The sequence below is a fragment of the Ahaetulla prasina genome, chromosome 7 (assembly GCF_028640845.1).
Source record: "Ahaetulla prasina isolate Xishuangbanna chromosome 7, ASM2864084v1, whole genome shotgun sequence".
Lineage (NCBI taxonomy): Eukaryota > Metazoa > Chordata > Lepidosauria > Squamata > Colubridae > Ahaetulla > Ahaetulla prasina.
In genome coordinates this window covers 53,628,461-53,642,622 of record NC_080545.1, presented here as the reverse complement: position 1 = coordinate 53,642,622, position 14,162 = coordinate 53,628,461, and the positions used below count along the sequence as shown (strand labels likewise).

The following is a 14,162-nucleotide window of genomic DNA, read 5'->3' as shown; positions in this document are numbered from 1 at the left end:
AACCTGAGCTACAAGTTTGAAAACACCCAGGAGTTGCATCTATAGCAGCCCAAACTCAAATTAAGGGTGCTGATCAAGAAAATAGTGTGACAGAAATTTACGAAATTTCCATTATAACAATTGTAACTAGTCAGTTTTCAATATAGTATAAAATATCATCTCAGTCTGTGCATTTAAATATTCAAATACAGTATAAATTTAAGAACATGGTATATACTTTACCTGATCTTTCAAGTTCTTGCCTAAATCTTTTACATCTTTCATGTTAATTGCATTCTTCCCTCCCTTCTCCTTGCCCTTCTTCTTGTTCTTCTTTTTGAACAAGCATTTCTTACACAGACAGAAACAGCAGGTAAGGACTAATAGGATGGCAACTATGGCTATGGCTATTAAGGCCCAAGGTGGCACTGTGAAGAGAAAATACACATAAAATAGAGTAACAGATTGTTAATCAAGAAGGCGAAGACAGAAGCTATATTTTTAGTAAAGTTAGCATAGTATAATTAGCAATCGTTTACAGTATGTCTAATAATAATAGAAAATAACAAGATACAAAGAACTGCAAGTAGAAATAGAATGACTGTGGCAAAAGAAAGTAGAATACCAGTAATAGATGCCTTGGATGCAATCTCAAAACAACTGGAGCACCAGTTGAATGATAAATTCACCATCGGTCAATTGCAATAGGCAGCTGTACTCAGAACAGATTACATCTTGTGACGATACTCTAACACTATCAAATATCAACATCTGCCTATCCCAGGTCTTTAGGAAGAACTGAACAGGTGGATAAAAATGTCAAATCCAGTCTAACTCCAGGCAACCAATCATAATAATAATCATAAAAGGCAGTTTTGCTTGAAACAGGTTACATCCTATCACAATATCTTTAACACCATGAAACAATAAGATCTGCATATCCTAGCTCCATAGGAAGGACAAAATGGATAAAAATGCCACGTCTACTTTAAACATTTGGCTGAATGTGTAATGAATCACAATAATAATATTGACCTATCATTGGGTTTAATAGTCTCACTAGATTAAGAAAAATTGGTATACTAATAAATCTGAATTATCCATCGAAATCAATAGGAGATCACAGTGCATAAGCAATTGCATATCTTCAGAAAAAACAGTTTGAGTCTTATGACCTTCTAATTTTTCTTCTGCTGAGGGAAGCATGAATTTAACATAAAACTACCCTCATAACCCACCTTGCATTGTGGCTGGAAAATAAAGCAAGCTTCAAGTCAGCAGAAGCTGGTCATCCAGATCTTAAGAAGACAAGCATTATGTGATCTGAACAGTCACATATAAGCAGCATTTATCCACTTGCTGTTGCTTTTTCTTGACAATGACTCAGATGCAGGTCAAGGTCATATTAAGTGAAGGTCAATGATTATCCAGTAGAAATAAATTTATATTATGTATGCTCATAAATTACAGGCATTATACAAATGAAATAAGTATGTCTGAAAGTGGTGTGTGCGTGTGTGTGTATATAAAAGAGAAACAGTCTATTAAAAAAATCCTATAAAATCAGAACGATGTGTAGGCAGCATTTCTATCATATAAAGCAAGGTTCACAGTGACTATGAAGGAAAACTTTACTTAAATGGAATCAGAGTTTTAAGCCAACAAAGGTCATGCAGTGAAATAAATCACGTTACTTGGATGGTGTAATTCTATTAAACTTTCCTATATTACGATCACATTTTTCTGAAAACTTGTAAAAAGATTTTAAAGCAAGCATATATGCTTGCTCCCAGAAAACTATACAATCTGTCCGACGTAGAAAATATTCTTTCAAACAGCTTACACAAAAATCTCTACAATTATGTTTCATAACATGCAAAAGTGAATGCCATTTGACGGATGGTACCTGAGAATTCTAAAAGGAAAATGTACAGAGTAAGCACAGTTCCAATTAACTGGGCAATCTAGTAAATATCAAAAGTTAATATTGTATTGTTGAAAGTTTTATAAAAGGAATTGCCAGTACAGACATTTATTGGTACTGATTAATTTCTGGCATGTACATTGTGACCTGCCCAATTATGAGACCTATGGATTACTCCTTTTTGTTAGCTCCTATATTTATGCATTGGTTGTGATTATTCTTTGGGAATTGGATTTTAGGAGGGATTTTGTTTTATATTATCCATGGCTGAATGAATAATTAAAAATGGTTTTTTTGTGCATCAGGATCTGTTCAAGAAAGCTGCTATCTAAGGAAAAGACATGGGGAGAGTCCATTCATAGTATATGTAATATTTAAAATGATCAGACGAATCAATACTCTTCTTTCTAGACATTACTTTGTTAAAACGTAAACTCAAGAGTTACTTCAGTATTGTGGATATGCATACCATTTGACATCTCCATTTACAAGACATTTGAAAAAAAAAATCTTTGTGCATTCAATCTGAAGCTCTGAAAAAGTCTGTCGTGCATTTGGGTGACCTTCTTATTTTTGACTAAGAACTTTTTCAATCAGGTGAACAATTTTCTGTTCCAACCAAGTGAATAGAACTGAAATTGAAATAATAAATGGGTAGAGCTGCTAAATGTGCAAAGGTTTTAGCAAAAGACATGATACAGAGACACTGGTAGTTACTATTTCCCTAGTATTAGATTGTAAAGATATTTTTTTATCATGTTTCATAAGAAATCAATAATTGCATCATTAAAGAAAGTTAATGGAATTTACATATCCATATTGATGATTTGTGATTCTGAAATAGTCTTCCTTTTCTTTAAAATCTGCATAAGCAATTCTAATAGGACATCTCATAGAAAAAGAGGAACAAAAATTATTGGGGGAAAAACCAGAGTCTAGAAGCACCTTTTCTGACCAACAAATTTATTTTAAAATTATTTTATTTGCAGCTCACAAAAATGTATGCTTTTCAATACAACTTGTTAGTTAGAAAAAAATGCTGCCAGACTTCTGACTTTTTACTGTTATAAACTATTACAATGTCTAAAAGAAAAAGAAGTTAATGCTATGACAGATATATACAACTAATGATACAACAGCTAACAATTGGGTGGGTTGGTTACATGCAACTACTCTTACCTATATTTATTTATTTATTTATTTATTTATTTATTTATTTATTTATTTATTTATTTATTTATTATTTATTTTGTCACAACAATATACATAAGCATCACACAAAAAGATTATATAGTATATAAACATATATATGAAGAAATATAAAGAAGTATAAGCATATAAATATATAAGAAGAAAAGAAAGAAAAACAATAGGACAGGAACAGTAGGCACGTTAGCGCTCTTATTCACGCCCCTTATGGTCCTCTTAGGAATGGGGTGAGGTCAATAGTAGAAAGTTTTTGGTTAAAGCTTTTGGGATTATGGGAAGAGACCACAGAATCAGGTAATGTGTTCCAAGCACTGATGATTCTGTTACAGAAGTCATATTTTTTGCAATCTAGACTAAAAATCTAGACGTGATTTATTCTGCATTACACAGCAATATCAACTATATTTGAAATTAATCTGTTTACAGATTTCAGTAGATAAACTACTTCAAACTTAAAGCAACAAAACTTCAACAAAGAGCTTTCAACCAGAACTGCTAACTTTGTTTTTAAAAGCCAAAGGGAAACTACATCTCCCTTAATTGGATTGCAATAAATATTGCCATTGTGATATTTTTTTCATTATATTATCGCAATTAAATGGGCATTTTTAAAAAGCTACAATTTTTTTGTTTGGAAGAGAACATCAAGTTCTAGAATATACAGTCACAAACCAGAATTTTTTTGGGTCAGGTCAACAATGTACATTTTTTTAGAACTCTCAAGACATGCAATCAAACTCATTAAATTAAACAAGGGGAAGCCTTTAATCATATGTGAACTATGCAGACTCAATTTGACATCATGAGATTATTCGAATTAGAATTTGTTAGACATGTCACTATAACAACAGCAGCAGCAGCAACAACAAGAAAAAAGCAGCAGGATTTTTGCTCATCCTGCAAACAAGGTCACTACAAAGAATGAAAGTCACCAGATTGGCAAATTGGGAAAATGACAAACGACTCAGATTTCTGATGCTAAACAATGCTACTTCCCAAACACCTTGCTAATATTGAGTGCTTTTGAAAGCTTTTTGGCACAGAGTGAGTTGTCACTGAAGATTTAAGTATGTCTCTGAATTGAAAAGAAAAGCAAGAAGACATTCTATTAGATGAGTCACTTGGCACAAAAAAATAAAACTGATATAAGAAATAAGTGCCATTACATTTTTGGGAAATAAATTATATATCTCTTGCTATCTAATCTATCTGTCCATCTATCCCTGCCCCATACACACATAAAGCACTTAAAGCAGGAACTTCTTCTTGACAAGTGTTTTTAGCTATTTCATGCTGCAAAGAATGCCACCTTCCTAGCCTAACCATAAAAGGGTTGTTCTATAAACACAAAGAAAACCATTTCCATGATGGATTTAAAGATAATGGCCAGGTTACTTTACTTTCCATTCCAGAGTATTTAACAGTATTATTATGTCGACAATGATTGATTGCAGGATTTGGCTTTTCTGCACAAAAAGCATAATTTCTGACTGGCTTGGTAGTAGAACAGTAGTGGTCATTAACTTTGTTGCAGGAACTACTGCCATGGTGATAAATGGATTTTGTTTGCATTAGCTTCTGGAGACAAAAAGCATCATTTAATCTCATTAATGAAAACAAATCAACTGCAAATTTAGATCATCTCCAGAGCTCAACAAGAAGACTGCTTTTTTCCTATTTGTTTGATTTAGAAGTGCACTATAATAAGACAATGAAAAATAATAGGGTCCTTGGGACTGTAAGTGCATCCACCTATGAACTAAACACATGTGGCTCCTGGCTGGTCAAGGCCACCTGGGAGATGACACGTGGGTGGGTCCAAGCAATGATTAACTTATCCTTGAGGAAGGGAGTCTTTTTAAAGTGGCATTGGTTTATCATCTTCTCATGAAACTGTTTCTGGACCCCATTGTTATACATAATTCAGAAAAATAGTCTATTTCTCACTTTCCCTTTTTATGGAAGATGGTTGAGTAGGTGGTGGTGCTCCAAGAGTTCCTGGATTAATAAATTATCTATACCATTTCCTGAGAGGATTCAAGCTGGATATGAGACAGAAATAGCACTGGTTCTGGTAGTACATCCATCTTCATTCTTCTTAACCCTTTTGACACTTTTAATACCATTGACCAATGTCTCCTTTTTGGCTAGACTGGCAGAATCAAGGAAGAGAGCTTTCTCTACCATCACCCCTGACCTATGAAACATCTTGCCACATGAGGTAAGATTGGCCCCCCCACTCTTCTACCTTTTGGAGGAGTGTTAAGACCTGACCCTGTCAACTAGCATATTAATGTAATATCGGGGGGGTGGGGGTTGGTGGCTTAAGGGCACTCCCTCTGTCCTTTTATCTTTTGATCTTTGTTTTTAACTTTGTCTATTTTTGTATAGACTTTATGATTTTTATTTGTAAACAGCCAGAGTCACTTAGATAGACGGAGATGTATACATTTGATAAATAAATCAATGTTCTGCTAATAAAGTCCATTCCTTTCCATTCTTTATGTTCCTGAATGAGTGCTAATACTAAGTACCTTAATTTGAGTGGCTGATGCTGAGGTACCATTTGCTGTTCCAAGGCAACAAAATATCTTAGGCTAACTTTGTTGCTTATCCATTTAACTTGTGAATTCTGTATCTCCATCTCTTTTAGAATCCCTGCTCTCTTTTCTATATCTCAGCTTCTGGATATATTACAAGATGTTTATTAATAAATCTTGAATTGAGTGCAATTTTTGGAAATACATGAATTAATGTTTAGATCATATTACCCAGTACGATACAGTGAATATTGTATTACTGATAACAAGATGCGAGATAATATGCATAGTTGTGTATATATCAGCATGCTACAGTAAATGAAACACTAGGATCTCTTGAAAAAAACCCCATGGAATACAGATAAATTTTATTCGCTGATTAAACAGACTAATCTTCTATTTTAAACTCAGTAGGAGGGTAGCTTCTTTGTTAAAATTTAAAGATATTTCAGGAGAATCTTGATATTGTTTCCTTAAGAGGAGGGGAAAAAAACCATCTTCAAGTTTAAAGTAGCAGGCAAACTGCTCTGAATTATTTATTTATTTAAAACATTTATATAGCTGCTCATCTTATAATCAACTCTGGGCAGCTTCCAATCAAAAATTAAAACAGCATAAAAGCTATATTAAAACTATAAAACTAAACACATTAAAAATGACAAAAATAATCTCCTCTTCTCCCAACACTTGAGGGGAAAGCCAGTCTTCAAAGCTTAATGGAAAGCTAGGAGGGCAGAGGGCTTGCAATCTTTGGGGGCAGAGTACTCCAAAGGGCAGGGACTGTCCACCGAAAAGATATGATACCTAGCTCCCATTAGATGGCAAAATTTGGGGAAGGGACTAGAACCATACCCATCCTATTTTACCTCGTAAAACAGGTAAAATGTCTTTAGGGAAAGATGCCCTACAGATAATCTGCCCCTGTGCCATAGGGCTTTAAAGGTGATGAGAAAGAAAATTAGATTTTCTGGATGGATAATAGTTTTCTGAGTCCATCATTGCTAATAATGCTCAGTAATGTTTATTGATTATTATTTTCCTGTCTTTTTACTCTGTCTTGAAAATTTATGTTCTCCTTTTTATTCTTAAGGTTTCGTATTGCTTAATCTACATTTTTTTTCTTGCAGCAATCTTAATGGTTTCTGAAGAGATATAATTAATTATACATTCCTGCTGATGTTACTAGTTCAAATAATTGTTGATTACCTCTAAAAAATTTTTTATTAGGGAATAAGCAAGAACTTAGCTGCTTCTTTCGTTAATGTCAGCTTACTTGCCACAAAAAAGTGATAGCCCAGGTTTCTGCAACAAAAGCAATTACTTATAAACTCTTATATAATTACCCCATGTAGCCATAATATATCAACTATTTAATAATTTTGATTTAATTAAACATAGGTCTGCTATTGTAAATGGAACTGTAAGCAACCTGTCTTTTTTTCTTGGCTTTCAGGTAGAAATGCAAACAAAGCCACATAAAATTCAAGTATTCTCTTGGTCTCAGCATTTATTCAAGGTTTATAACTTTGCTGTAGTTTTCACATTTCTCAACTCAAATTATTTATGTTACATTTATGAAAAACTGTGGAAATTAAGTTATCAAAAAACAAAACAAAACCCTACCCTACCATAAAAGTGATCAAATTGTCACACATCTGTATAAAATAAACTCACTGGAATGAAGCAGTGCTTCTCTCAAGACCTTTTCCCACTTTTAAAAATGATAAGAGTACCCCAAAAGAGTTTTTGTTGTTATATATTATATTAAGTGTCTGCAAATGTGGCAACTTTAAGAGTTGTGGACTTCAACTCCCAGAATTCCCCAGCCACATTTGGAGACCCCTGGGATATATTGTCAATATTTACAGGATTCCATTGCCATTACTGCTTCTTGTGAATGTTTGATGGAATTATTTTTAAATATAGGCTGGCAAATAATTTGCCAATTCATGAGAGGGGAGATTTCCAGAGTCTCAGACCACACTTGGAGAAACAGTAATATACAATACAGAAAAATGCTTTTATATCTACTTATGAGGAACTCATAAGAAAAAAGTTCTAACAATGAATGTGAACACATTCATAAGAATTCCTATCTTTACTGAAGAATAAATTTTGTATTTATAATTCTTTGTTTTAAGCAAGCACATTTTACTAATGAAAATGGATTTTTTTAAAAAAAATACTGAATAAAACCTGACTATTTCTGGAGGAATCAACAGAGACAGCTTGAAAAATGAAGCATACAAAGTAGGAGGACAAAAATGAAGTGAAATCTCTGTTGAGCTAAGCTCAACATCTGAGGTTCCATGAACACAACTACATAATGTTATTGGCAATAATACAGAGGTTCTTGGACTTTGCCTTCTCAATATTTTTTGGCTACCCAATCTAAAGTACAGCCCTAGATTTCCCAGGTGGTTTCCTTTCTATGTCTCAATATATCTGTATAATATATTTGTATAATAAATTGGCTGTATAGCCAACCAACCAACCAACCAACCAACCAACCAACCAACCGACCAACCGACTGACCAACCAACCAACCAACCAACCAGAGAGAAGGAACCAGAAAGCTTAAGAATTCTTAGAGATTGAAATATTTATGCATGTTAAACTTTATTCATTTTTACTTCATTTTGCTGCAACACTAATTTTAATATTAACCTACATTGATACAGAATAATTCTGGATGTGTGGATTTGGGCAATATAATTTTTAATGAAACCAATATACAAAGCAGAAGTATAAGTAAATAATGACATCATTAATGCTATTTTAGTTATAATACTTTATTCTACATGTCAACAAATATAGCACTTCTGCTCATCATTTATGGGATCTAAAACTCAACGATTACTTTGACAAACTAGAAGAAATTCTATTGAAAGTGAAAGAACTGATAAAAAAAATGGAAATAGGCTAAAGGAACTGGGAAAATAGCTGCTGGGGATCATTTACTTGTTTACCATGCCCCAGGGATAACGCTAGAGAGAATGAAAATTAATATTGCCACCATTTCTCACAGTAAGCCTTTATATCAGACAATGAATAGATTTTCTTCTCACAATTGGTGAAAATAATTCCACATCCCTAAACTCCTAGCCAAGAATGTTCATACTTATTTAGAGTTAGACAAGAGAGTAAGGTTGGGTCTTAGTTTTTAAGTTTTGCCAAGGCATTTAGGCAAAACTTAAATTAGGTATTTACCCAACAGATACCTCTGAACTTTTTCTTAAAAATAATCTTTAAACATTAGAAGCCCTGGGATATTTGAATAGAACATCAAGAAAAAAGGAGCATAAAAGGAGCTGGATCTCAGAATATAAAATATGCTTACACTGTATGTGTAAGGGTATTTGTGTAGGGAATCACATTTGTTCCATTACATTAAAAAACTGCATATACAACAGGGCTGGTTTGGATGAAAAGCCATGTCACAGTATTTGGTCAGAGACATATGGGCTTTATGGGGCCAGGCAGGGTATTCCATTGTGGTGTTCTTAGTGGCTGGCTTTCCTCAGGGATAATTGCTTTCCACATGAAGCACAAAATTAATGTCTTGAACACTTGTGTGGCTTCATTTACAGGAAGGAAGTACTAGTACAGGGGCTAATTTTGGGCTTTGCTTCATTTCTCATACTGCTGAACAGGGGTTACAGGATGTGCTTCTCTCTCTAAAGCTACAAACAGAGGTTCAAATCTGAAGATCAGGAAAGATAAGAAGTTAGGTTAAGATATTTTGGAAAGGACAGGATAGGATATTTTGAATAGTCCAAAAAAGTTGGATTGGCCTCCAAAGAGCAATTGAAATCTTCTGTCCCACCCCTAAACCAAAATACAATTATATCAGCTTGACAACACACTTAAATATATCCTTTCCTATTGCATCCAAGGGAAAGATTTTTAACAAATGAAAAAGGGCAGAAAAACATTCACATCCCTTCAACTTCATTTCTGTCCTGCTGGGCTTCAGCCATTAAGACATTAGAACAGTTGAGTGCTTTGATGCTGAAAAACTCCAATTTCAGCCTAGGACTGTTTGATTGCTTTGTTTCAGCCTATTTCCACATTACTTTGCTAAACCTTTTTAAAACACCACCAGAAAAAATTATGCGGTTTGAGGCATGTATCTCCCTTAAGATGCATTTTGCATGCACATTTATTCTTTTGCATATTTGCAACCAAAATAATTAGTTTTGTGGCATATTATTCCCAAACATATATTTTATGTATGATTGTCCTTAACCACATGTTTGTATGCATTTCATCTGAGTAGGCTATCGAACTATTAAATTATAAAATATACAGATTTTAGTATAAGAATTCATTTTGGTTTGAACATCATTCAGGAAACATGAAATTTCCAAATTATTTCAACCATTTATCATTCTAATTATATGATTATACAACAAGGCTTCTGGTGCTGCAAGTGCCAAACTGCCTGATTTAGATATCTAAGTCAAATTTTAAATAATTGTGTTGGAAACAATCAGCAGCTATTAAAATGTAATTTATCAAAAAAACTTGCTGGTTTTTCCCCTATAGGAAAAACTTTCTTGAAGATTTAGAATAAAAGATTCTTGACTGTTGGATATAAAGGTTTTGAATATAATGATCAGATTATTATATTCAGCCAAATATTTGGGAGAAAAAGCAAAATCAGATTTAGAAAAGTGCAAACATCATTTTTAAATGGACCACATCATTTGTTCTTAAATTTGATACAATCATTTAGCTGAAATGGTATAGGGTTTCCTGCTATAGAGTGGGGGTTGGACTAGAAGATCTCCAAGGTCCTTCCCAATTCTGTTATTCTGATTAGAATTTAGGAACTGTCTGTCATTCACAATGGCCAGTTTGTTGCATTTGGATAGATCACAATTTTGGGCAAAAGGATGATTTTCCACTTCCACTATTGTACTCCTTCTGCTGGCATTTTAATGTTGAGAATTGTGATTTATTTATTTATTTATTTATTTATTTATTTATTTATTTATTTATTTTGTTGAATACATATTAAATAATATATATAACTATAAGCATGAATTGAATACATAAAATGAATACAATTAAAGGGAACATTAGGACAGGGACGCTAGGTACGCTGGTGCTCTTATGCATGCCCCTTACAGACCTCTTAGGAATGGGGTGAGGTCAACAGTAGACAGTCTTAGGTTAAAGTTTTGGGGATTTTGGGATGAGACCACAGAGTCTGGTAGTGCATTCCAGGCCTGTTACTGAAGTCATATTTTCTGCAATCGAGATTGGAGCGGTTCACTTTAAATTTGAATCTATTGTGTGCTTGTGTATTGTTGTGGTTGAAGCTGAAGTAGTCATTGACAGGAAGGACATTGTAGCAGATGATTTTATGAACTATGCTCAGGTTATACCGAAGGCGGCATAGTTCTAAATTTTCTAAACCCAGAATTTCAAGTCTGGTGGCATAAGGTATTTGATTTGGAGAAGGCATGGTTTAATTTGACTCTGTGCTTTGAGATTTAGAGGCAAAATTACCTAAATCACTTCAGTTCAATTTAAAAATATTTTGATAATAAGTGGGAACTGGGAAATAACAAAATGACTAGTAAATCATTCAGAAAATATTAATATTGCCAGATTTCAGCTTGAAACATTGGCTCTGTACATACAATTCCCAGTATATTTTTCACATATTTCCCAGCTCCTTCAAAGTAGATGTCACATGGACAAGAGTAGAATATCATCTCAGATTCCATACTATCTAGCAAATAGCTTATTCAAAGATTTTGCTGAACCTTACTGACAAAACCTTACACCCAGATTTTTCAAACTGTTTTCCATGGAATTCTTAAGTTCTGACAGGAAAAAATGCAGCCAATTTTCTACTACTAGAGCTGTGATTTCACATGTTGTGTATATCATAATGATGATAAATCACACCCTTCATCCATGTAATAATATTGGTAGACTCTATCAATGAAAATAGGAAGGTGTGGAATGTTGCAAGTACATCAAATGGTTGAAGAAGAAAAGAGCATTGAAATAATATCTGAAGAAGATACATTGAAGCTAGTATATCAGAAGCCTTAGTGACTGCTGGAGAGACCACACTGACCAAATGAAGAACAAAAAAGAGACATGGGAAGACAAAATATTACATGGCCAGTACATTAAAAAAAATAGTAAGCAAAGCAGATAATAACAAGCCCTGACAATGGCTAAGAACAGAAAAGTTATATTGATATATTGACCATCATTTGTGTTGTAAATGTTGTACCTTGATGAAGGTATCTTTTCTTTTATGTACACTGAGAGCATATGCACCAAGCAAATTCCTTGTGTGTCCAATCACACTTGGCCAATAAAAAAATTTATTCTATTCTATTCTATTCTATTCTATTCTATTCTATTCTATTCTATTCTATTCTATTCTATTCTAAAGAAAGAGACAGAGGGGCCACTTCTGACTGCACAAGACCAAACCTTAAGAACAAATGCACACAAAGTCAGAACTGAGAAGATAGCAACAGACAGCAAGTGGTACCTTGCAAAGAAGCTGAAGAAACAGTGGACCATCTGGTAAACTGCTCAAGAAGATTGCACAGAATGACATCAAACATAACAAAGAAGCAATAATGGTTCATTAGAAGATCTGCAAGAAATACCATTTGTCTGCAAGCAAGAACTGGTGGGATCACATAATAGAGAAAATCATAGAAAATGAAGAAGCTAAATTGCTCTGGGACTTTAGAATTCAAACAGGCAGGCACTTGCTACATGATACCCCTAACTTAACAACTGTCCATAAAAAAGACAAAAAAGTCTGGCAGTGGACATGGCAGTACTTAGCGACAGTAGAATAGAACAGAAAAAACTGGACAAGATAATTAAATAAAAAGACCTGCAAATAAAAATAGAATGATTGTGGCAAAAGAAAACAATAGTAATAGGCACATTGACTCAATCCTAAAACAACTGGAGCACCACTTGAACACCATTGGCATTGATCAAATTACCATCAGTCAATTGCAAAAGACAGACTTGAAACAGCTTTCATCATGTGGCGATACCTTTAACACCTTCAAACATCAACATTTGTCTTCTCACATCCTTGCGAAGGACTCATATAGATGGACAAAAATTCCACATTCAATCTGAACATCTGTCTGACTGTGCAACAAATCATCATCATAATAATAATAGGCGCAAGAATTCATACCAGTCAAAATCTGTGTCCATGTTTGAAGTGCTGAGCATAACTCATAACTATATGAGGTGAGCATAACTATATATTCTATATTTTAATTTTTACTTTCATTCCCTTCCTATGTTTTCAAGTATAGATGTCTTTCCCCCCCAATCATTACACACATATTATTATTATTGTTAAAATTATTTGCTGCTGATCTTATGGTTTGAGGCAACTGAGCAGCTTACAGTGTAATAAAGATATGTAATATCAAGACAATTATAAAAATCAAAACAGATTAAAATTATAAAAAATTAAAACAAACTAATTATTTAAGAATGTAAAACAAATTAAAATGTAAGGTTTTTATGATTTCAAAATCCTCACTGTGTTGCTGCCAACTCAGATTCTAGTAATATACATTAATGGAATCTGAGTTAGCAGCATCATATGAGGATTTGACATTTCATATGTGAAGTTTGGGAGGTTTTTTTAAGGCACGGTAAATTTCTTTCCTCTTGGTTACACAGAATACTAATTTTAAGATCCATTCATCCAGTCTGAAAATATAATTTTGATATTGGTTTAACATATGTTCCAACTAAAATTAAAATGATTTATCTGTAGTTCTGAATTGGATAATTCTGAATAATGTCAGCATATTAAAGTATGTTATTTTGAAAAATAAATAGATATTTCATTTTGAACTAAACTAAATAATATCATTTAATTATATAAAGCTTTAAAATTGTATGTAATAATTGATAAATGAGATTTTTATGACAAACTTTTAATGATTTTCATTTTAATCTCTACAATTATCCATTGGTTAATGTTATTTTTTGCTATTTATCAAAATCTGTTTGTTAAGCTATTTGATAAAACTAAGTTATGAAGCTATATGCACTCTTTATATCCATAGATCCAGAACAAGTAAAACAATCTAGTGATAGCATGTATAACATACATGATATAACTAAATGCAATAAGATCAAAATACCCAGAATCATGGATCTCATTAACCTTTACCTCACCATCTACTGTCATTTTCATGGACAAATATACCAATAAATTAGAGAAATGCCCACAGGATCACAACTCTTAAGGACTCAGCATAAATTGTAATGCAGCATTTAAAAACAATGGCACTCCCACACATACAACCGAAAGTAAGGATATGGTATGTAGATGAAACCTTCATCATAATAGAAAAGGGACAACAAGAGACAACACATGAAACAATCAAGATCCTCAAAGGAATAAAACAACATGCTATCCTTCCTGGATATCCTCATCACCAGAGGAAGCAATGGCAAATTAAAATACAAATCTCCCACAA

The 14,162-nt window shown here is 33.3% G+C and overlaps 1 protein-coding gene across 1 annotated transcript in view; it reads right to left on the bottom strand.

Moving 5' to 3' along the window:
* Positions 1-14,162, bottom strand: part of LOC131202548 (synaptotagmin-1-like) — a 255,804-nt gene that overhangs the window by 15,496 nt on the left and 226,146 nt on the right. Inside the window, exon 5 of the mRNA XM_058191654.1 lies at positions 223-407. Within this exon, the coding sequence (XP_058047637.1) occupies positions 223-407 (185 nt within the window). The remainder of the gene's footprint in view (positions 1-222; positions 408-14,162) is intronic.